This window comes from Aedes aegypti, chromosome 2 (assembly GCF_002204515.2).
Source record: "Aedes aegypti strain LVP_AGWG chromosome 2, AaegL5.0 Primary Assembly, whole genome shotgun sequence".
In the NCBI taxonomy this organism is placed as follows: Eukaryota; Metazoa; Arthropoda; class Insecta; order Diptera; family Culicidae; genus Aedes; species Aedes aegypti.
The window spans coordinates 240,443,320-240,468,763 of NC_035108.1; the positions used below are offsets into that span (position 1 = coordinate 240,443,320).

Genomic DNA, 25,444 nt, shown 5'->3' on the forward strand with positions numbered 1-25,444 from the left:
CATAGACGACGACGACGCTACTCGGGACTACTTTCTACTCACATGAATCAAGCTAAAATGTCAATAGGCAAGAAACCGGCTCAGCGGAAAGAGAAATGCCCTGATAAAGTCACCGTCGAAAGCAAATTGTCGATGCCTTCATTGGGCGACTGGCCAAACAACACTCTGAATCGGGTGCACGTTCCATTAAACTTACAACTGACTCGAAAGAAAAACTGGCTGCCACGTTCCCCTCTAGCTATTGCCCCCGCCTCCTCGAACATTGAGTTGCATCTAACTAGACTAGAGACATTGGAATCGGAAAAGGCGTTACTAGAGTGTAACCACACGGGTATCATTTCTTAGCGTTTCGTTTTCGTAGCAATTAATCACGGTTCAAGTGATTCGCACTCCCACTATACCATCTCGTTAATCGCTGGTTGCCCGATTTCTCGGTTTGTTGAATGGGAAAGGGACAGTAAAAGCTGTAAACCATATGTAATGGAAAGGTGAGGTTATGTTAGTAAGAAGTTGCTGACTGTAGTAGCTCTCTGGGTCATAGTAATGATTGATAAACTCTATTCCTTATCTTTTTCAAACTGGATTGTTTAAGGTGAAGGGTATCAATCGATCAAATTTTCATCATAGAGAAATTTTTGTGCTCTTGAAAATTCTATAATTTTATTTCAACTCCAAGTTAAGGGTACAACTCCAAGTTAAGGGTACAACTCTCCATAATTCGATACGCCGTATCTCATAGTAAAAATTTGGTTCGCTGTATTCATAGTAAAAAAGTTAGTTTTCATGACTACTTCATCTATTGAACCGCAGTTGCACTTTTTTGTATTCTATGACTAGATACCTCCCTGAGGGGATGGTCCCTTCAATATTAGAATTCTTGTTTACGGCGGATCCAACTTTCGATCGAATACTAATCGTTCGAATCCACGACCCATTTGATTTTGCTGGCGTAAATGGGAATGCAAAACGGTTTTGGATTGAAAGAGCATCGAGTTAGGGAGGTATCGAAATACAAAACACATATTTATCATGTTTTGAAATTGTCGTTAATTTTACTAAATACAATCAAAATAGCTATTTTAACTAGAAAAATAAAGGAATTTTGACACATTCACCTACTTTACACCTTTTGAACAGTCAGTAAAACACTTAATTTTACTATAAGCATAGTCATAGCATTCAAATTTATGAAATTTATTAACATTTTGAGGATATTTCAAAATTTATTTGAAAATATCGAGTTAGAGAGGTAAACTTGCATGGAAAACTCAAACAGCTCTCATCGAGTTAGGGAACATCGAGTTAGAGAGGTATCGACTTACAGAGGGATCAAAGTATGCCAAATTGAAGGGACTGCGCATTCCATCGAGTTAGGGGCAGGCATTGCAGAATTCGCTCTCATTTGAGTATGAGCATGAAGCATGAGTATGAAGCACGATCAAAGCAAGCAAAGAAAAACATCCCATCTGTTGCGGTCCACGATCGTCATTGTATCGCAAGTTGTAACAAGTCTGATAATTGGAAGCAGCGAACAAGAGCCCCAAAGAGAGAGCGATGATAAAATCCATTTTTCTCGCTTGTTTACCCTTGGGGGTAGGTGTTTTTCTTTACTGGCACGATAAACAATCCACAAACTTCCAATAGCAATAGTGTCCCCCAGGTTTTGAGCATGTTTAGAGGGGTTTTATCAAGAACTACTATCCCCCCAATCTGATCAAAGTTGTAGCAGTGTACGATAAACAGTCTCTCATAATGTGCAGCATATTATGATAGTTACAGAGAGCGATACGTGAGAGATTCTCTCAATTTTCTCAGGATTCAATCCCTGGTTAGGGGTAATATCGAGATACAGAATATCGAGTAAGGGACAGTTGACTGTATAAAATCGGCTGGAAGTGGCCTTAGTCTTCGTTTGTATGCATAATCAATACAATTCTTTCACTAATTACAAATGTTGAACATATTGTAATTATAACATAAGCATCTTGCTATAAACGATTGGTCGCTGTTATTCAAATTATATATTAATAGAGTATGCCCAAAGAACGAATTCACTGATTAAAGAAACATGATGTCTAATAAACATATTAAATTTTAACAGTAGACAAGCATCAATAAAGTGAATTTTGACAAGTGTGAATTTTTTTTTTTTTTTTTTTTTTTTTTTTTTTTTTTTTTTTTTTTTTTTTTTTTTTTTTTTTTTTTTTTTTTTTTTTTTTTGTATGGTATTCAGTTGGAGCTGCCTGACAGCTTAACTTGTCAAGGCTGAACCCTCGGTCTGGCTTTTGCCAAGTTTCCCCTCTACCAGGACCAATACTCAGACGGACTAGGCAATGGCGCCCACATGAACACTGTTTTTTATTAGTATTGTGACGTGGTAGTTTTTGAAAAGTACCCATATTCCCTTGCTTCTGAGAAAAGGAAGCATTGTGAAAATCAGCAGCTCCATCAGAATTTGTTTGAAATAGTTGTGTAGTAGTGTCATTACTAATACTGTCTAGTCGAAATGGTTTTGAATAATTTGTCATTCAAGTGCTATTCTGATTACTCCTGTCTTTTACGTAAGATTAGAGTCTTAAATGTCAATTGTCGTCAAGATTTAACAAAATTAGGCTGTTTAGTAGTAGTTCTAGTTAATTTTATTTTTTGTTGTTAAAAGTGTTTATTGGTCATTACGTTCATATATCCTTAAAGAAAAAAGTCGCTTTCCTTGTCTGTTCAACAATTTTTCGAAACTAGCAAGTGTACCCTAATGATCGATCTCAACGTCTTACTTTCCATAGTCATTTTATAGTGAATATTGAAGAGTCTGTTACCTTAGGCTTCTATTACAGTCTCCTACATGATTCACTTTTCGGTGGCAAATGCAATGCTTCACAACGCCTACTTTCTACTTGTAAATTTTGCGAAAATGAAGCTGGAATCAGATTATTTATACCGCTGTTACAAAAGAGGTATTTCTTATTATGGCAATGTAAAAACCATATTAAAATAAGATTGTCGCCACTTATTTCTACTCAGTGAATCTACTAGTCATTTTCCTAAAAGTTCCTATGTATTCCCTACGTCGTATATGATAACGATGTATCTAACTAGCTAATAGTAAGAGTGGCTACGGATCATTCTGGTTAGCAAAAGGCAAACTGAACGTCACCAATAGTATTAATGTCCACTTCGAATAGATTAATTATTTGAAATGGGCATCAATTCTATCAATGACGCAGAATGTCCGTTGGATCACATCCGAGATATTATTGCGTCTATGCCATATGAATTATGACGCGGCTTTAAGCAAAAAGTGCCAAAATGTGATACCACCACTACAGGTTACGCCTTTGGTTTCCATCATATGGGCTAATGGATTATGCCCTCCCATCGCGGCAAGGTCGCATAACCAAGGGGAGGGTAATTTTGACAAGTGTGAATTTATCTCTGTAATCATGCGTGTTGAATCTTAACGTCACATAAAATTAGAAACGTAACGCAAATTGCAAGCTTGCGCAATTTCTTTGTATAAAAACTATTCAGAATTAATTGAGAATAATTCAACAATTGGACCGAATAACGTCGAATGTATGCATCAAATTCATTGATGTCTTGTCACAGTATTTTTGTTCGGAAACTACCGTTTTGATTCATAGAGCTGTGTTTGATCGTTCGACCTTGACGCTTGCTCCTGCGGGGGCCGGCGATGAGGGCAGGATCAGTTGTTTTCCCTCTCGGGTCGCGCGCCAATTTTCTCTGAATGCTTTTATATAGCTGAGCAAACGAGTGAAGCTGAAAGTGGATTGTTGCTGCTCAAGGATGACGGATCAATTGGTGAGCACGTTTCATGCTACTATTTCTAATATATAAAATATGTACAGTATGGCCCATAAAAAAATGCGAAAATTATTTGAACGTGAATATTGCATCCACAAGCGTTATTTTCATTGTTTTTGATAGTGAATGTAATTTCCGATTATTGTAGTATATTCTGACACAATTTCGCTATCCAGGACAATTTTTGTCATATTTTTTTTACTGTTCTAAATAATGTAATAAAGCAAACAAGTTCAAAGGGTTTTTCCGCCCAAAGCTAGAAACAGCGTCTGATTATCGTATACTCTGGTGATAAACTTTCCACCTTCAAAAATCACACTTTATTGTTGAAAATTTAAGTTTGTTTGGTATCAGAGGATGGAGGAGTTCTAAGAGATCGTGTTCTTCATGATCACAATAAAATATTTTGCCAGGGTCATAGTTTTGAGGGTATTTGCATCTTAGAGGTTTGATATGCCTTTATTTTTTGATAAAGTTGAATAAAAAATAAATACGGAGGAGGCCTATAACAGATTTTTGAGGATAAAATTTGTTCCTTCGGTTAGAGGCAACTTATATCAATACTAGCTCAAAGGTTTTGGGCAAAACGGAGCCGCTTTTCAATCAAAGCTCTCCAAAATGAGCCGTTTTTTTCGAAAACATGTTCAAGCTTCCAATTACCCAGGTATAAACCGGTCCTATAATTTGATATGGGCGTATGCTGGAGACAAGGCCTGTGAAGAATCTCACGCCATCGTTGATGTTTTAGAAGCTTTCATCACACAGATATTGAACTCGACGTCCGCATGATAAAATTTGAAGGTATGCTTCCAATTCCTCTCTGGTAAGGTGAAAGTTACAGATAAAAATCATGTCCAAAACGAAAAACTTAGTTTAAATAGATTAAACAATACAAGTAATGAATAATATTTATGCTTCATTCACATTTTTTATGTAAAAATTACCATAAAACATGATATGACGATTTTCGCATTTTTTTATGGGCCATACTGCACCTTAATCGTTACAACGGTGAGACAAAAAAATGATTTTTCAACAAACTTTGAAAGGTTCGTCACTGTGAGTGTCGACATAAACTCTGATTCATAAATTATTTATGTCTAATTTTTTTATTCAAAACACATTTTTCCTTTTATTTTTATTTTTGTAATTAAAAAAAACTTTGAATGGTTCGACACTACGAGTGTAGACTTGCGAAAGGTTCACTTTATTCAACAAACTTTGAAAGGTTCGTCACGTCAAGTGTCGGCATAATTTTTCTCTACATAGATATTGTTCATATCAAATGAAAATATTATATTTACATATAAGCATGTTTATATGTCACCAATAATTATTTATCATGGTCTAATCACTTATCAAAGTGAATCCTGTGACACAACGATCCTCCCCATTAACAAACATCCCTCCCAGTAACCTTTGTGGAGATGCAGAGGCAAACACGGTCTCCAAATAGCAAAGATTACACACTAACATTCCTTCCCCCAATCCCAACTGACTGCAAGGACGTGGCCGGCGTCGTTATTGACCATGTATAAATAGAGGTACTGAATTATGCACACTGAAGAAGATTATGGCAAATCCCAGCCGATCTTCTAGTTGATTCTTTGTGCATTTTCACTGACTTCGGTCAATCACGGAATAGCAACCATTGATATGTTAAGTCTGTCTAAGCTAAGCTAAGGAAACTACCGTTTTGATTCATATTACGGACACTTAAGGTCTCTTTGAACTGTGAGCCACCTAAAAGCATATAAATTACACACATTTGCTTCTTATTCCAGACGCTTAGATTCGAATTCCGGACAGGTCGTGAAAAGCAAAGTTGAAAAAGTTAAATCGTTAAATAAACACTACCAACCATTAGAAAAACGTCAAAATCAAAGTTGACCATTGTAAATTTTCATGGATTGCTATAAAAAAATCTAATTAAAACAAGTTTCCGAATTGAAAGCTTTTGAACGGCAAATTGTGAAACATTTCAATTAAAACCTTTCCCATACAAAGTTGAGTGTCCGGAATCTGAAGCTGTCCGGAATTTAAATCAGAACGGTACGATAATACGGTACAATAGATACTAATCAGACGCTATATTAGGATTTGACCGCTTTGGCTTTATTATGACAACTAATTATCGACTCATCATTCTCACCAATCTAGGAGATCAGAATTTTGACAACCGTCATCAAACACAGCAAACTATTTTTATACGTTTCGCATTCTACACGGCCTACTGCTTGAGAGCGAGCCAAAATCGGTGTTTGTGAATGACGACGTGAGATGATGGGCGATGGGAATGTGAAGGATAGCGTTGCTAGACGTGCGCCAAGTAGAAATCGAAAGTTACAATTTCACTTTTCATTATCTGGCTTCTCTCGGATGGATAGCGGTAAATGACATATGGGCCTACGCAACAGTGTACGCGTCACCGATTTCGATCAAAAATGCGTGTACAATATTAAGCAGAACGGTCGGTGAGCACAGAGTTTGTATTGGTGCCACGCAAGTTTGGCCTTTTATGGTGCTTGATAGAGCTACTGAATTTGGATTACGTATAAACAAACCTATACGTGCAGCGGTCTAAATTTAACAATATTCCATATTTGAAACCTCAGAAACAATCAAAGTTTGAGTAAGGACTAAGAGTAGGGTGGACAATTTTGTTCAATTTTATCGTGGTTTCTTAACTGATGTCTAAGGATATTTTTTTAGAAATTTTCCCAAAGAAGTCGTCAATGAGTGTCTCTAGAAATTAAAAATACCAAACGGGAGATCAAAACTGACTATACTTGTTTAGATTTCAACCAGGCATGTTTCAGTAGAATCAATTTAAATAAAATAATTTCATTTTGAACTTCCTTTACAAATCCCGTAAATGGTGTCAAAAATTTATACTAAGATTTCCTTAGGAATATGTTCAAGAATTCTTCCTTCATCCAGATGTTATTTCGTGAATTCAATTTATAATAACTGCAGACATGTTTTTCATTCTTCCAAGATCATTCGCTCGGGAGTTATCCTAAGAATATCCTCTAGAAGCGATCGTAGCAAGCGGTTCATGAGTTTCTGGAAGATTACTTGCAGAAAAACGTTCATCAAAAATAAGGACTTTTTAGAGACTTGTGTAAAAATAGTGATTAGGTCTCTTGAAAAAAGACCTGTCACCGACTCTGTATTAGCAAATTAAAGATAGTGATATTGAGTTTTGCTTCGGGCCTTCCTTAGCCGAGTGGTTGAAGTCCGCGGCTACAAAGCAAAGCCATTCTGTAGGTGTCTGGGTTCGAATCCCGGTCGAACTAGGATCTTTTCGTACTGGAAATTTCTTTGACTTCCCTGGGCATACAGTATCATCGTACATGCCACACGATATACGAATGCTGAAATAGCCACTTTGGCAAAGAAAGCTCTCAGTTAATAACTGTGGAAGTGCTCATAAGAACACTAAGCTGAGAAGGAGGCTCTGCCCAGGGAGGACGTTAATGCAAAGAAAAAGAAGAAGAATATATTGAGTTTTGCTAACATAAGACAAAACTTGCAGACATCTTTTGTTCATACATATATTCAATGGTAAACCGTACACAATTTGCCACGTTTTCATATTTATGAATTGTTTACTATAAATCTGAACCTACAGCTGAAATCACTCTCGGTCCTGAACAACGCTTGTCAGTCATCAAATGAAGTTTGTTTGTTCAAGCTTTGCTACTTCTTTACTATCCCAATCTAGCCGTGGTGCTACCACATGTTTGTCCAGCTAGCTTCTAACTGAAAATTCTTTCAGGAAGATATTACCAGCTGCGAACGAACCAGCGACAAAGCTCTTCCTAAACGAACATAAGTTTACACTGCCAGACTAGCAAAAGCAAAACCTCAGCAATTAAATTAATATCATCACATTTTACGCTTACTCCCTTGGCAGCATAATGGAGAGGAGAATGTAGACGAAGTGCTTGCCTGGCAAAAGACCGGCATTCATTCGCCGCATAGAAGTCGAGAGCTTATGTAAATATGAGAAATTTGCGAACCATATGTTAGCCACTTAAATATGTAAACATTCACACGCCATCGCCGAGTTTGAAGTTTAAATTCGTAAAACGACCGTGAAGGAACAGCATTATGGACTATGTTGGCACGAATATGTTAATTTTCGTATTAGTCATAAGGTGTGCTTATCCTACTCGTTAGGCTTTCTTCTTCGTGGCTTATTACGATTAAAATTATACTACATATGAACAGTAAGCTTTAGCAAGAAACAGTATGTATCTGTTATCTTATCGTTATCGAACGGCATTTCACTCATACGAATATGATAGCGAGAGCTCATAAACGTAACTCAAGTGATAACCAAACAGGATATGGGTGAAGCTATACCGATTTTTCTCTTAGTTATAGAGAGACGATGGTAGTTTGACGCCCTTTACCAATAAAGGAAGATAAGAGTCGTTTCCGGAGAGGAAGTTGATTTGGCTTCCCGTAGACACATTTCCGTAAGGTTCTGCGAAACCATATCCTTCTAATGTCAATCTGAATGAGTCTGCCAGTTAAGGGAGAAAGGAAGGAGAGTACATAAAGTAATGTTGATGGTGATGAGTATGAATGAAGAGAAAAACATACATAGGACATAAACGCGTGTTCGATGCAATCTATCAACCGTATTACTAAGACTACCGTACTTTGATGTTGTACATGCGTGAACAACCTGAATCTGCAAAATGACTTCATGAACAAAGAAACGGAGGTAAAACCGGTTGGATAGTGACTCCGTATGAAGCATATTGGGGTTTGCCTACGGGTGTTCGGTTCGTTCAGTAAAAAATGCATTTAATGGGAGACAAATCTCTGATTATATAAGATCTTGATGTTCGATTGTGGTTTTATAACCGCTGATACCGCGATTTGACGTGACATAATTGAAGTATACGGACCTCTTCATACTGACTGCATTGTAGATGTACGGAATGTTTAATAATGTATTTTTTGTTTACTAAGAAGGGTCTCGTTCCGAATAATACTTACATAATGCAATTGGAAATTTTAACATTGCTGGTTCATGATTTTTTTGGAATATTTCTTGACTGTTCACGACATATCCGCTCAGCAAATGAATAAAATGCTACATTTCTTGGCAATTTTTGACGGATTGCTTTCATTTTGAAATTGTCCACCGGTTCGAAGTGATTTCGCTGGGTCACTGAGTCAGATCGGCATCAGAAATTACCCCAATTTCATTTTTCGTCAACATGCATCCAACTAATTGGTATCAATTTGACTCCAATATTACTTATTTATACAGTTTCGACTATGGATGTTTTTTGAGAACTACAGTCATCTCTCCCTTACTCGATATTCTGTATCTCGATATTTCCCCTAACACGATAGAATGCGCGGTCCCTTCAATATAGCATGCTTTGATACCTCTGTAACTCGATACCTCTCTAACTCGATGTTCCCTAACTCGATGCTATCTGTTTCAGTTTCCCAAGTAAGTTTACCTCTCTAACTCGATATTTTCATGAAAAGTTCCAAATGTCCTCCAAACGTTAATAAATTTCATGAATTTGGTTATTATGATTAAATTGATAGTAACATTAAAGTTTACTGCCAATTTCTGGGTGCTAAAATTTTTAATTTTTGCTGATCGGTAAAAAAAGTGTCACAAAAGTAAATGTGGTATAATGGTACGGTTTTTCAGGTGAAAATAACTATTCTGAATGTATTTTGACAAAATAATAAAAAGTTGAAAATTTGAAAAATATGTGTTCTGTATCTCGATACCTCCCTAACTCGATGGACACTTCAATATCGAGTAAGGGAGAGTTAACTGTATATTAGACAATGGTATTAGCTTTAATCTTGGATAGCTTTTCGATTCTTTATGGGACCTCCGTGAAACCGGTCCCAGATAGGTCAATTTGTCTTCCTAATTGGCAAACTTTGGTGTCCAACTTCACCGTTATAAAAAAAACTCGGACATGGTCTTTAGGAATACGAAGGATATTGGCCTTCTGTATGACAGATTCAGTACCTTCGCTGTGAACCTGGTCCTGGCTAAATTTTCCCACAAGCCGTTTCCCAATTTTGGCCGGCCAAATTGAACACAATGTGAAATTAAGCAAAATCATTAGTACGTTCAAGTTCTTATTGTACCTATAAAATGTACATAAACAATCAATTTTTGCGATGAATTGTTGGTCTAAAGTTACTTTTCGAGGCAAAACAATTTCATATTATCACCTATCAGTGAAACCAAACTTTAGCCAAATTATCCTGGAATAATCGTAATAATGCATCATGGGGCTTTAGTTTTGCCTCTATTGTTAAAACTTTATTGTGTCAATAGTAGCCAATCCTTTTACCTAAAGTTCATTATTGGAGTACATGAACGTTCAAAGCTTTGAACACTTTCGCCCTCGGTGTACATGTGGTAAATACTGTCCTCCGACAGGATGGCTAGACATCCAAAGAGACGAACAATATCTCCAACTCAGCATTTTGGCAAGCGTAGAGTAGGTAATCACATCATACAGGCAGCCGGACAGCGCAACACGCAATCCGTTACTACTCTATAAGTACCAAACCAACACTAGGCTACGGCCTGCGCAGAGAAGTGACCAGACAATCCCAACGTGTTGCACTAATATGAGTGCTGGCCAACGGTTGTACTTTACCACCGCGGCGACCTCCATCGCATGCCATACCATACTCGGCATTGACTGCTTTGGCCGTTCGTTCGCCTGTCACATTTTGCTATACGAAAAGTCAGACAGAGGTCCTATGCTGTGGTAGCACTCACGACACCCATACAGCCGTACGGTACACGGATCAATGCTGGTTAGCTGGAAATCTGCGAAGTGGGTGGATGGATGGGTTGGACAAGCTGCGAGATGATTGAACACTCTTAAAAATTTTGCACAACTCCCATACATTGAGTACGCGTCGTTGCCATGTAGAACTCAACCTACACTCCATATGTAGAGATTGTGCATTGTGTACACAAGGTTTTCGATTGTCAAATGCAACAGTGTATGCGTGTGTTATCTGGCAGTGCGATTGCCGCTGTTATTATGACCACGCATATCGCGAAAGTGTACCGGGTCTGTGTTAGTATGGATACGCGAACGTGGTGCATTCATCCGCGACAGAGGTTTCCAAACTGGTGTAACCGACCTGTACTATTCAAAGTTTCAGCTGATTTTCACACTTCACTTTTATAAACAAAGCACTGTTTAACGAAGTTACACTGAAATAATATGATTCACACAAAAGACAGTCAATTCTCCACTACTAGAAATTCTTATATTTCCAGGCCATTCCGGTTTTCCATATATCGTGCTCTCGTAATGTAATCGCCTCCATAATTTCTTCTTCTTCCTGGCGTGACGTCCCTGCTGGAACAAGAGCCTGTTCATCAACTTTTTTTCATGTTTCACAATTATTGACTGACAAATATCTATGTGTATTGACCATTGAAGCTTGTAAGATAAAACTGCTTGTTCAGTGTTGACATTTTGCTCGATTTTTAATGGGGCCTTGAAAGCTGATTAGGTGCTGAATCAAATTTGTAGAATTTTGTCTGAGGCATACGCTGCCCATATTCGTATAACAGTCCCATGTTTATAGGAAATCCCATACAACATGGGACGGTTATGCGAATATGGGCAGTACGATGAATCGATAAACCAAGTTTGTTCACTTTTCAGAGATAACTCTTGAATACTTATCCTGGGACTATTGCAGATTAGGTAAAAACGACCCTTGAATAAAAAATCCTTCAAAGTAAACATTCATCTATTATTATCATTATTTACCTTTGAGTGGCTTTTCGCTCTTTAAGAGTGCGCCACTAACGATCATCTAAGGAAAAAGGGATTATGACGAGTTGCGCGCTCGACAAGGGCGAAAAGCCACTATATAACAGAGCTGGTAGACACTAAAATGTCTAAAAAATAAGAAAACTTCCAGTACAGAGACCTCATGGTACAAACTAAGACTGAACAGGCCCCAAAAAAAGACCAAACAGGGAACATAAATGCATAAGGAATCTACAGAGAAAAGATAATTTCTTTGCGATTTCCTTTTTTTGGAGTTTTCATTATTTTTAACAAAAAATCCATTAGAATGAAATTTAAATATTTTCCCAATTTCATGGACTTTTCAGGATACCTTAAAGAATACAACCACAAACCTACAAAGAGACCTGTAACATATTTGTCCAGAGGTCTGTTCAAGAATTTATCAAAAGATTCAAACAGAAATTTCCCAATGAAGTCCTCAGTCCTAGCAGAATTCATCCTAGGATTATCAATAAAATTTTGCTTTAGAACTTTTTCAAGAATTCAATCAGTTTTTTTTTTGTTTAAGTATATCTCTGAAACTTTGAATAGTAATGGGCCTGCCTTAGCCGAGTGGTTAGAGTACGCGGCTAAAAAGCAGAGCCATGCTGAAGGTGTCTGGGTTCGATTCCCGGTCGGTCCAGGATCTTTTCTTAATGGAAATTTCTTTGACTTCCCTGGGCATAGAGTATCATCGTACTTGCCACACGATTTACGAATGCGAAAATGGCAACTCCGGCAAAGAAAGCTCTCAGTTAATAACTGTGGAAGTGCTCATAAGAACACTAAGCTGAGAAGCCGGCTCTGTCCCAGTGAGGACGTTAATGCTAAGAAGAAGAAGATATCTTCAGAAACTATTTCCACTTACTGTTTTCTCTCAAAATTTTGTTCATAGTTTCAATCAGTACATTTGAATGATAAAAAAGCAGGAATCCCTCAAGATTCGAAAATTTAAATTTCATCAAGATTCGTTTAGAAATTGCTCAAAGAGGTTCTCAGAGAATTTATTTAGACATTGTCACAAACTGTTCAAGATATTTCCAAAAATTATTATTAGTTTGAATAATGCTATATTAGTTTTATTTTTCTAAAAAATAATGTCAAGCGTCTTGAGCGGAATCCTTGAAGAAATTTATGTAGAAAGAGTGAATAATTATTGCTGGAAAAATTCATAGATCCATGAACAATTTACTAGGGAATTCTTTGATCTGCAGCAGTTATCCCTGGATTAAATCCTGGAGGAATCTTAGCGAAATGTCTGGCGCAAATTCCTGAAGAAATTACATGATTCTCTGGAGAATTCCGCATCGAATACATTGAGGAATTCATGGCAGAGATTATAATAGATTTCGTGGAAACCCCTGCAGGAATACATGAAGCAATGGATTACTTGCTTTGCTCATGTTCACAAATTTTTTTAACGAGCCTGTTTTCAATTTTAACAGATACTCAGCTAACAAATTGCCAGGTTTCTCAGCAAAAAATAGAGTTCACTGCCCGGTTCACTTTACTGATGATCGACTTTCATTTGAGGGAATCTCATAAGATGTGCTTCTCGGAAACTTGTGAAAATTTCAATTAAAATAAGCTGTGGTTCGGGATTATAAAATAAGGTGCTCTTGAAAAACGGTCATTTCTTTATTTTATCAATTATAATAAAATTATGCTTTTTCATTGTTGGCAAATCTCGCCCTAAAAGCCATTGGTAACCGAGTGAGTAGCTGGTTGTTATCGAGCGAGCGTGTGGATTTAAACGTTATTCAACAAAGCTATGAAGAAGAGGAGATACTCCTCTATCTCCTAGTGGTGATAGTTTTCATCCTGGTCCATTCATTTGCTTAGGAACAAGGAGCTACACACTCGGTTACCAATGGCTTTTAGGGCGAGTTCACAGGTTATGCGGGAAATGATCGATTTCGATTCTAACTAGAGCTTTAAATGTGCACAGCTGATGAACAAGAGATAAATCATTTTGTATGGGGAAAGGCATTGAACTTCGTATTTTTCGTGAATGAAAGCTTTTTAATCGAAAACAAATATGTAGCATACATGATAGCCATCGGCATTATGCATAACCGGTTCCAAACATTTTTTTTTTTTCGAAAATAGATTTCGACTTCGAAAAATTATTCCTTAGATACATTTCACCATACATATATTTGCCGAGTTACGTTTTAGCACTATGCGTTAAGGGTTCATTCACATATACCTACATGTTTGCATGCAAAGCGTTATAATATTTGTGCATGTGCCCTTATCATGGCGAGTAGCGACTCCAGCGTTGCATCTCGGGTACGGGTCGGGTTCGGGTTTGAAAAATGTGAAACCCGACCATCTCTACTTGATTCCAATGGTTTAATCCTGGAGAAGCAACTAGAATAATCGGTAGAATTCAAGGATGGAAAAAATCGTCTCTAGCGACTAACAACACAGTATTTGAACGGTCTAAGGAGGCCGTTGTTCTTGCAAAAGCATGATTACAACGCCTCATTACGCGCACTTTGTTCAGATATATGGAGCATCTGATGCACTGTTTGTCGCGGGACAAACCGTTTGTCGGATAATGTAACATGTTGCGATTAACGTAAATCGGAACACATCCACGGCATTATTTTTTCCCAAACCATGCCAGATCAACTTCCGGATCAAGAATTGCATAGCAGGAGTCGAATCTCGGAGTAAAAGCTTAAAAATCCTCCAACAATTATGATTTCGGTTTGCGAACATTTTGTTCGTTAGCACACATGCAGAATGATGCATTATTCGCGGAGCATAGTTTGTTATGATAACTTGACGACAAAAGGTTAATCGTTGTTGCTATGATCGCAGGATAAAGAACAACCGTGATGCATCATTTATTTTGTCATGATTACTAGATTTCCATCCTTGGTAGAATTACTAGAAAAACTTTGAAGAAAACACTGCAAGATTTTTTGGAGTAAACCCTGCGGTCTACCGCTGGAGGTACCAGCGGTAGGTAGACCGTTGCAAGATTCCCAGTAGCAAATTCATAATTAATAATCTCGGCATTTCTTGAAAATAGCTATGTCATGCTAAACTTCTGGTAGAATCGCTGGAGGTATCTCAGAATATTTTTTTTTGAAGAATATTTTTGATATTTTTGAAGAAAATTCTGAACATCCCTGGATAAGCCTCGGAATGTAATCCCAAACAACACAGTGCCCTCTTGATATTGCCAACATCCGTTTTTGGCAACAATTTCTTCCCGATTTTGATGACACATTAAAAGTGATTTTCAATTGATTAGTACTGAACCCTAACATTTTGAAACAAAGTGAAAATACATTAAAATAAAAATAATGATAAACCTTGAGAGCAGAGAAACGTGACGTGAGACATACTTATGAATAGAACCCCTACATATATTTTTTTATGATTTAACGTATAGGAGAAGTCTTATAAAATAAGCAACATGTACAAATGATTGCTTCATAGGCTTCATAAATTGATTGAATAGAATGGCGATGGACAGTAAAAGAGAAAGCATCACATGTAGATGATTTATTATACCGCTTGTAAGAGCGATCAAAGAAGTTTGACGATCTGAAATGCTTGAAAATATCTTCCAATTATCTCGTTAACTTTAATTGGCTAATCCATAAAATATTTTTAGGAAACTATTGGTGAATGATATCTCTATGAACAAGGTATTTCAGTAAGAGTTAGAGCAACTTTGTGCATAACTCAACACGGCTTCAACAGGAGTTAAGGCTAAGTAGCTCGTCATTCGTTTTAGCAGCAATGATGACTTTGCTGCATGCAATTTCAAAGTTATAAAACTCAGTCTTGATAGTTTATATTGGCTTGAAAAAGTATCACTGTACGCGCTAACATGCATAAAGTATGCTGATATTTTTTCAGCTATGTCAATGCAAAACCAACTGATTTTCTTTGATTCGAAATCGTGAGATGAATTAGCAACAATCATCAACGACGCGTACAAATTTCAATGACGGCCTACTTCGCCTTAAGAAAAATGTTGACGTTGTCTTTCAAGAAATTATAAGAGCGATTCCATGCAAAGAACATAAATAAACATTTATAAACATTGCCGATTCTGCAAAAACTCTGCTTGTTTATCCAGGAACTCGTCATAAGCTTTCTTCATTATTGAGCTTGAGCTTGATTGGCCGCCCGTGAATGCACTCCAGTATCGCCAGATCAGCTGCACTTACACAAGGAACCAACCGAATGACTGCTTGGGACTAACAGGCATCCTCAGTGTATAAGTGCTGGTGATCTTCTATTTTTAGGCAACAATGGCACCTGCCACGTCAGAATGCAGACCAATGAGGGGAAGGGGGAGGAATTGATGATGCATTGAACTGACTCCCACGTAGACCGTATATTCCACTGCATCCACGTCAGTTCATGCGGGAGTGTATGGATTGGAGGAAAGGCATGGCAGAGAGGTTTGCTTTTGTGGTTAGCAGACTGCCTATGTATCAGGCGTAAGTAAGGCGTTAGGGAAACGGTTTCTTGTCCGTCTCTGGTTCTAGCGTTTGCTATGAACGAATAGTTTGAGTGTGATATATTTAGAATGGAAGATAGAAGCAAGTGAGAGATATACAACTATAAAGTACGAGGAAAGGGACGGGCCTGGGATTGAACCCATGACCTTCTACATATGAAGCAGAAGCGGTAGCCATCAGACCACCAACCCCGTCTCGTCATAAGCTTTCTTCATTATTGTTGTATAATGGTATCGTGTTACAACTAAAATTGCATTCCATTTATGTTCAGTGCAGTTGAAAAAAATTTCCAGCTAATTTCAATAAGGTCTTGCTTTAAAACTTACACATTCGTGAATATCCACAAATGGCCACTGCGCTTGTATTTTGTACAACAAGTGTGCTTTTCAGATATTGCTTATACTCAGTACAAGCTGCTCTTACGTTAAAAATTGATATGACCCCCTGACATTTTCCATATCATGTTAGTAATTACCATTCATTTTCTGAAGCTTTTAGTGATTACAATGGTAAAAACGTGTGCCTTTTAAAATTTCCGATATTGACAACAATAAATAAGAACATAAAATTCACACCTTGTGGCCAAAATTGGTAAGACATGAATCTGTGGTGAAATTACTGAAGGACCTATGAAAGTGTCATAAAAACCTTTGAAGCCTCACTGAAGATATGACTCTAGAGACCATTTTGGGTTTAACCTTTCGGCCGTCGCGCGAATTTTTGTAACGCGAGAAGTCGCGCGTTGTACTTTATACAACACACTTGGTTTTGCGAATATCCCAGGAGACTGACCACTTAAAAAAAATGATGTCTTCGGCAAAATTGTTCAGTAGCTCAAGGGATATCATTATTTTAGCCAAGAAATTCGGAATTTTGCCACTAGGCGGCGCTAGTGAGCATGAAACTTTTGTTCTGCAGATCTCAGGATCCTGACCACTTAGAAAGATGGAGTCTTTGGCAAAGTTGTTCGGTAACTCAAGAACTATCATTGTTCAAGCTAGCTGATTTAAAATTTTGGCACCAGGCGGAGCTAGTAAGCATAAAACATTTGTTTTGTAAATATCTCAGGAGCCTGATTACTAAGAAAGATGGCGTCTTCGGCAGAGTTGTTCAGTAGCTCAAATGCTTTCTTTGTTTTATCCTTGAAGTTTGATATTTGGTAAAATAATGATGGTCCCTAAGCTTCTGAACAACTTTGCCGAAGATGCCTGCCTAAAAAGTCATGATCCTGTAGTATCCGCAAAACAAAAATTTCATGCTCACTAGCGCCGCCCGGGGGCAAATTATACTATTTCTTGACTCAAATAATGATAGCCCATGAGCTACTGAACTACTTTGCCGAAGACGCTGTCTTTCTAAGTAGTCAGCCTTCAGAGGTATCTGCAAAACAATAGTTTCATGCTTACTAGCGCCGCCTACAGGCAAAATTTTGAATCAACTAGCTCGAAAATGATAGTCCTTAACTTACTGAACAACTTTGCCGAAGACGCCATCTGAATGATCAGGACCCTGACATATCTGCAAAACAAAAGTAAAACTTCAATGCTTACTAGTGCCACCTAGCGGTCAAATTCCGAATTAAATGAGGTACCATCAGATAGCGCTTCACCTCCAGAACAATTTGACTGACCCCAGGTTTCTTAATTATCTGGATTTTGTGATATACCGGTTTCAAACTGTGGTTTACTCGAACCGTATATAGTGCGTTAATTATTATGCGACTTCCATGTACATTTGTTGATTTTACCGGCCATACTGGAAATAAAAACTGTCGAGTATTGTTCTTAAGAAGATTCTTGAGGAATACATTTTGGTTTGGTGTCGATAGATATCTTTGTTGCAAAATGATAGCATATAAAACACAACTGTTGTACAAAGCACAACAGCGTGACAGCTCGAAGATTAAACAAAGATACTTTAGACTTTCTTTCAAAATATAAAATCACTTTATAAAAAAAGCGCGTCATCTAGTGCCGTTATTATGAAAATCCTAAATCTTCCATAGGTTATGAACACTCCTTCAGTGATAGATAACTATCATGATTTTACAATTTTTGAAAATTCATTTATTTATTTATTCAGTTATTGCCTTCATCGGACTTCAAAGTCTTAATGAAGTGTGTGATAGATTTTCATGCGCATTTGTTTAAATTTGAAGGAAAAAACTTGTTCAAATTTTACGCGATTGAATGATGGATTCTTGAGTTATAAACTTAACCATTGTATAATGATATCATGCAATGAGAACATCTCTTTTTCTCTCCAAAGTGACAAACATGTTGTCCTGCAGGACTGACATCTGTCAAATTCGACATTTTTAGGCCTATTGTTTGCAAACTTTATTGAAGAGCTGTGGTACTTATAGGCTTGACAGCTAAACAATAATAATTAATTTTCAAAAAGATACGGTCTACTAAGAAATATGTCGAGCTACCACACCTTTTTTTCTTCGACGAGTAACGCAATCTAATGTCATTAGCATATTTTAGTCAAAATTTCTTTGTTTTGAAGCTGTCTTTTTGACACTTTTTCCAACATCTGTTTCACCCTTTTCCAGTTCCACCTGCCTTCTTCCCTCGTGTACCCTATCGCACATTTTCGGCTTATCCTGTAGGATTTTCCTCAGCCGGCAAGCCGTCTCCCTCCAAGGAATCAAGACATTTCTGCTTCCTTCGATCAGAATTCTATCTGCCGTTTCAGGAACTACCTCCTATAAGGCGAGAATTGTTTTGCCTCCTCCGGTCAGATTTACACCTGCCATGTGGGCGTATCCATCTTAACAGGCGAGATATTTTTGCTTTCTGCGGTTGGATTTTCATCCGCCCCGTCGTTAAAGCGACTCCCTCCTATGAGGCGAGACATTTATGCCTTCTCCAGTCAGATTTTCATCTGCCGTTTGGGCATCTCCCTCTTACACACTTAAAATAAATCGCAGTATCCTGTAAAATAAATCACCGAATTTGAACTGTAAACAGTAAAAATACAGATTTTCCTGTGAAATCTACTGTTTTACCGACAAAATACGTAAAATCAGCTATTTTACCGGAGAAAATCGATGAAATCTACTATTTTACCGGAAAAAATCCATGAAACAAACCATTTTACTGTAATCCTGTGAAATACTAACGAACAGTTCGGTAAAAGCATTATTTTCGCCGAACTTCTGTGAAAACGTGTGACAGCCGCTCTGGCAGGCATAAGCTTCCTTTTTGTTTCAGTTTTTGCACACCACTTACAAGCAGTGAAAGCTGGCTTAGCGATAGCAAGCCTGCTTCTTGATCGGTAGATCGGAAGTTCGATTCCCGGTCGAACCATTTTCTTGTTTTTCTTTATAATTTTGTTCAACGATTTTACAGATTTTGTTCGGTGATTTTCACCGAAACTTCGGCTGTTGAGATTACGGTGAAATTTCACCGTCATCCGTATTTTTTTTAAGTGTGTAGGCAGCGTTCATTTATTACGTAACGCTAAAATTGGAAATGTTTGACCAACTCAACCCCCAACCCCCCCACCCCCTCAGTAACGCTCTTTGTACGTTTTTTTGTTTTTTTTTCTCTTGTCTGATCCGATCAGATGCTATCCGTCTTTGCTGGTGCCGACTAGAATTTTCAACTTATCCGCAGAAGGTTCTTGCTCGTCGCCAATGTGGTAGTTATAGGCTTGACAGCTAAACAAATTATTATTAAATTAATTTGCAAAAAGTAGTACACACTCAATCACGATTTACTTGTTCGGTATTTTTTCATACTGGGTACGAATTGTAAATCATAAAAAATACCGAACTTTCAGCTTTTTGATTGAAAACTTCTGAGGTTCAGTAATAATTTTTACTTTTTACTGAACTACGGTTGCTGCCAGACCCAATTTTCCAGCATTACCGAACAGGCCGAAAAGTCAGTAAAAACAATTACCGACTATTCAGTAATTGATGTTTTTTACTGACTTGTCGTCAAAATCAAATCAAAACAAACTTATGCGCATGCGGGAAAGTGTCAAATGAGAATCTCCTGCTGTAAAATCGTCCGGCGCCGGGAGACACGGCAATGGCAACCAATCTTTTCCTGCACTTATTTTGCGCTTTCTTGTGGTAAGTAGTCGAAATTTAGTGAGAAAGTCAACCATTTTAAGCAACCAAAAAGGCTCAGGACTGCTTACGTTGGTAAATTCGGTTGGTTTACATACAAGAGGTAAATTCATCTGCATCATTGAGTTTGCCTCTTGTATGCAAACCATCCAAATAATGATTTTGTCACATATTTTTCGATCACTTCCACTGAGATATGAGCATACCGTAGATGTTTATTCGTACGAAAAATGCATGTCGATGTCCATGTTCATGTCGATTGGGTTTTAATTTGTATTGATTTCTGAAAAAAAACAGTATCCGGAAAAGCAAAACATGGATTATGGGAAACTGGAAAGCCAGTAAAAACGCTTTACAATTTTACTGACTAAGTCAGTAATTTCCATCAATCAAAACATATTGTGATTTACTGGTTTTTTTCGGTAATCGTAAAAATTACCGAAAAACCGTAGTTCCAAAACCCAGTAAAATTTTACTGGGGTCGGTAATCTGAATTGGCTGTGTAGACCGTGACTACTTAGAAATATGTCGAGCTACCACAAGAGCGAAATAGAGTTTCACTACGAAATTTTCTATGGGCCTTTTCATGAGACGTTTCAAATCAGCTGATTCGGAAGCTCGTTGGCAGTTGTCGTTGTTACGCAACGCAAAAGGACCAATCCTCAGATCGTGGATTCTGAGAAAAGTCGATGTTAATATCGTTCACCACTTTAAATTCCTATTTCTCAGTATTCAAATAAATCAATGTGATTTCTTGCTCGTTGAGTGACGATTTACTCATACTACACGCTACTAGTTGATTTTATTCTAAAAACTGTCAAACATGTGGAAAAAATGTGAGTTTGAATGCTCTGCCCATTTTCGATTTTCAACCAGGCATGGGCCTTTTTTACAAGCCAAATTTAATCTTGTTACTGTGCCTTGGCCCAAGGATAAGCCCTTTTGATTTTCAATGAATGAGCAAGAGAGAGACATTGGTTTCTCTCCATGCTAAGGCCAATGACAGTTTGCGAAATTTTCAGGTTGTAGGCCCTCTTGATGGAGAGATCTGATGATTGGCCGTTTCAAGCAGGAAGCCAATGAATAAAAGTGGTTATTGGCCGTTTTGGAAATCGTGTCTATAACGGTAAGGTTTATGATTATGTTGACGATGATTGCATAGTTTGTAGGTGTTAGGAGATGCTATCGAATGGTATCAAAACCCAATTTGTATACAAATTGATAATTGGTCCTTTAGAAATGTTACGCGAGAGTTCTCCGATGAAAATGACAGTCCCTGCAAACTCGAAATCGGTCCTCCACCAATGTAAACAAATGCATAGGCGAATATGTCACATGAAGAGGTTCATTGGCGTGCAAAATTTGTTTGTTATTAATTCCTATTAGAAAGGTAAGATCTACTGTGTAAAGCCAAATCAAACATCGAACATTGCACGAACTCCACAAAGCCAGCCGGCCCGTGGGTCGCAACCGCCAAACGGTTGAGAGCCCCGTCCCAGTCCCAGACGAGTGGTCCATTCATTCCCTCTGCTCGTTACCTTTGCCGGGTACGAATGTATTGGGCGATCACGACCACGACCGTGGTTTGTTTCGCTTGTGTGCGGGTCTCGGTCTCTCGGCCTCTCGGTCGAGGGGGGGTAAAGAATAAAAGGAAGAAAAAATCCTACGAAAATTCACCCAAACGCCATTTTGAAAGTAGGGCGAACCGGCGAATTTTTTTAATCGGCAATGTTGAACCACACACACATGAAGCGGATTACGAACCGGGCGGCCACTAATCAGCCGGATTTATCGCCTTTTAGGATAGAGAGATAACTAATTTTATCTGATGACGAACATCGCAAGGGATGATTAATACAACATTCAGCCAGAGACTGGAGGAAATCGTTAGCCTGATTTGGCCTTAACTGTCAGCTCGACAAACGGCGAATGAGTCAGCGTGGAATCGTGTGAGACATTCATTGGTCACACCCTTGAACTTTTTTTTTGTTCGCTACTTCCACATCACAACTTGAAGGTGTGGAAGTGATTCTCGCTCTTGGAATCGAAATTTGCAAACGATTCAGGAACAAAGATGTTAAATCTAACGTAGGGATAACGGGTACTTACTTCGAATCCATCGGATTTGGCCCAAATGCCGCCGTCATGACCGGCAATGGCCGCTTTCGAAACGCACTGGGAAGCCAGGAGCTGATTGTCAACATAATCCTGCCAGCTCATTGTGATTTTTTGTTTTTCTGATGATGGTTACTCGAAACGGGTCAATTTGTCACTTCTAGGCGAGAGTGATTTTACTTTCAAAACTGGAAAATCGAAGAAACAAAATTTTTTCTGTGTAAAAATAGATTCCTCTTTCACACGATGCGAGAAAATCCTTTTGACAGAAATTCACTCCACGAAACACGCAACGCACTCTTGGATCTTCACACACCGTCCAAAAATACCCTCGTCTGGAAGGAAATTTTCGCTTTTTCACGACCGGATTTATTCGCGACGACTCGAAACCGAAAACGGACCGAAAGAAAAAAAATCTGCCGCTGCTAGAGTCTTGTATTTTACACCGAAAGTCGAAGACTACTGCGTTGAAAAGCAAAAAAAAACTTGCCACCACTAAACTTTTTGAAATGATATTGGACGAATTACGAACACACACTTGTACAGATCATAGTAGCCTTCGTGTACGAGACCGAATACGAATACCGGACCAACCCAAGAGGAAAAAGGCAAAAAAAAATCCTAGTAGGCCTTGTCACCGGATTGGCTTTCCAGACAACCGAAAAAAAAAATCCGAAAGCAAAAATTCACCGATTTCAACCGGAAAAATCACTTCCCAAAAAACGATTTTCCAACCCAACACTCACTTTTTTCTTTACTGCTAAAGATTGTATTATAGAGACACACTAAAAGGGAGGAAAACTTATGGGACCTGAGTGCTTCTCGCTTTTGCTCTTCAATGGCACACGGGGTGAATTAACACAAACGATTGATGGCGACCGTCGAGCTGTCGGGCTATCCAAGTCCGAAAACCGTTTTGCTGCCAGACTCTGCTCTCTCACGCCGAAACTTCTCTCCACTCCCGGAATGGTGCCGTCACTGTCCTGTGCACGCAAACGTGGATTGTGCTGTCTCCATCGCACGCAACTGGCACTCGAACCGGAAATGAATAATGTGAAAGTTGGTGGAAACATGGCTGCCATCGCGGCGTACTTCACTCACTTCGGAAAAAGCTCGATCACGTCAATTGTTTTCAACTCAACTGTTGAGTAAATGAGTATTGATTTTACTGAATTTACTCATTGGAGTCATCATGGAAGATTTCTACTCAAAAATCTATAAGATTTGATTTTTTGTTCCAGTTTATTATGCTGCTTCGCGACTAAAAATGGGTGAACCAACTAGCGAAGTTCGATTTTTAACCAACTTCGCCGCGTCGCGAGTCACTTCGCTATTTATAGTGCTCATCTATGCCCTCAGACGTGTGCATTATGCGCACTATTGAGAATCGAGTTGCGACGCGGCGAAGTTGGTCAAAAATCGAACTTCGCACGTTAGTTCACCCATTTTTAGTCGCGAAGCAGTATGTTTAATAGCACAGCGTAACCACATGTAGGACACCACCCTATCCCGAAACAACCAAAATTTTGTTAGGTTTCAAACTAGCAATTTTTTTTTTTTTTTTTTTTTTATTTTTTTTTATTTTTTATTTATTTTTATTTTTTACCGGAGCAGGGAAAAGCCCGCTGGAGTAGAATATTCTCCATATTTATCCTTCCTCCAACAGGCATAAAACCTCCTCATCTTTTCAATTTCACAATTCCAATAACAGAAAGATTTACATTTTCACCTCCAGTGAGTGTGCACTCTTTGAAGGAGGTGGGATTTTAAGTTTTCACAATAATTGTGGAGTGGTAACTAACTTAAAATTATTTAACAAGTGGGATTATTTGTTGGCGATGTGGTGCTTTGATGTGGCGTTGGGCGGCGGTGGCTGGCGGTGGCGGGTTGTGCTGGGTGGTGGCGGGTGGCGTTGAGGGTGGCGGAGGAGCGGAAACGAAAAAAAAGGCAGACAAGAAACGGTTTGAGATTTAGCAACCATATTTTCAAATTATGTAGCGGGTTATATGGAGCTTTAAATATTGCTTCAGTTTTTTCTTGAACAAATAAGGAGATGAAAGGTTCTTGATCGAAGAGGGTAGCTCGTTGTAAGATTTACTACCGAGATAGCTAAATCTCTTTTTGCCCATTTCGCTATTGGGCCGGGCTAGACGAATGTTGCCATGATATCTGGATGATCTTGCCGAAGTATTCCGGATTATTTGCACGTTGTGGTGTGTGTTGGCGTTAGTGATAATATTATGCATGTGAATTAAAGTTTGAAGCATTTGAAGTCCGCGAATTGGAAGCAATGAACTGTTCTGATCGTTGTACAACTGATGTGTTGGGAACAAATGGGGTTTCTTGTAGATGACTTTTAAACAACGGTTTTGTAACACCTGGAGCTCACGTAGTCTAGATGCACTAGCTTTTCCCCAAATGCAAACTAGGTACTGAAGTCTTGAATGTACCATTGAATAATACAGTTGTAGCATCCATCTCAATGGAATGAATGAAGATAGCCTTCGGAACGTTCCACACAATGCTGCAAGTTTGTTCTTCAGATTGTCGATGTGCTTCTCCCAACTCATTAAGCTATCCAAGGTGAGACCCAAGTATTGGAAGCTGTCCACGTTACGAATTTCGACCGTACCGATTCGAACTGTAGGTAATTCTTGAGGTATTCGTCTAGTCGAGTGGAATATCATGTAGGTAGTTTTTTGTAGGTTTAACGAAAGGACGTTCGATGTGAAATAATCTTGTAGACACTGCAGATCTGTTTGAATAAGCCGCGCTATATTAGCGGCTTCTGTGGCACTATACAGAAGTATCGTATCATCAGCAAAGAACTGCATTCTTCCATGAAGTTTAAGGCGTGATAGGTCGTTGATAAATACAAGGAACAATAGTGGCCCAAGGTTACTACCTTGTGGGACACCAATCGATATATTGCGTAGGCAGCTTCTTTCACCGTTGACGGTAACAAATTGTTGTCGATTACCCAGATAATTTTCCAACAACAGCAGCGCTTTTCCTCGTATGCCGTAACATTCGAGCTTACGAAGCAGAAGAACATGGTTTATAGTGTCGAATGCCTTTTTTAGGTCCAGGAATAATGC

General features: G+C 38.4%; 1 protein-coding gene across 3 annotated transcripts in view; it reads right to left on the minus strand.

Moving 5' to 3' along the window:
• LOC5577719 (profilin) overlaps positions 1-23,252 on the minus strand; it is a 37,198-nt gene extending 13,946 nt beyond the window's left edge. Inside the window, exons 1-2 of one of the 3 annotated variants that reach the window (XM_001656620.2) lie at positions 23,093-23,252; positions 22,341-22,534 (exon numbers count right to left, since the gene is read on the minus strand). In XM_001656620.2, coding sequence (XP_001656670.1) covers positions 22,341-22,451 — 111 coding nt within the window. In that variant the 5' untranslated portion in view covers positions 22,452-22,534; positions 23,093-23,252. Of the gene's footprint in view, positions 1-22,340; positions 22,535-22,644; positions 23,003-23,092 lie in introns of those variants that run through there. The other 2 variants (XM_021844561.1, XM_021844562.1) reach the window with 2 other exon arrangements.
• Positions 23,253-25,444: the final 2,192 nt, after the last annotated feature.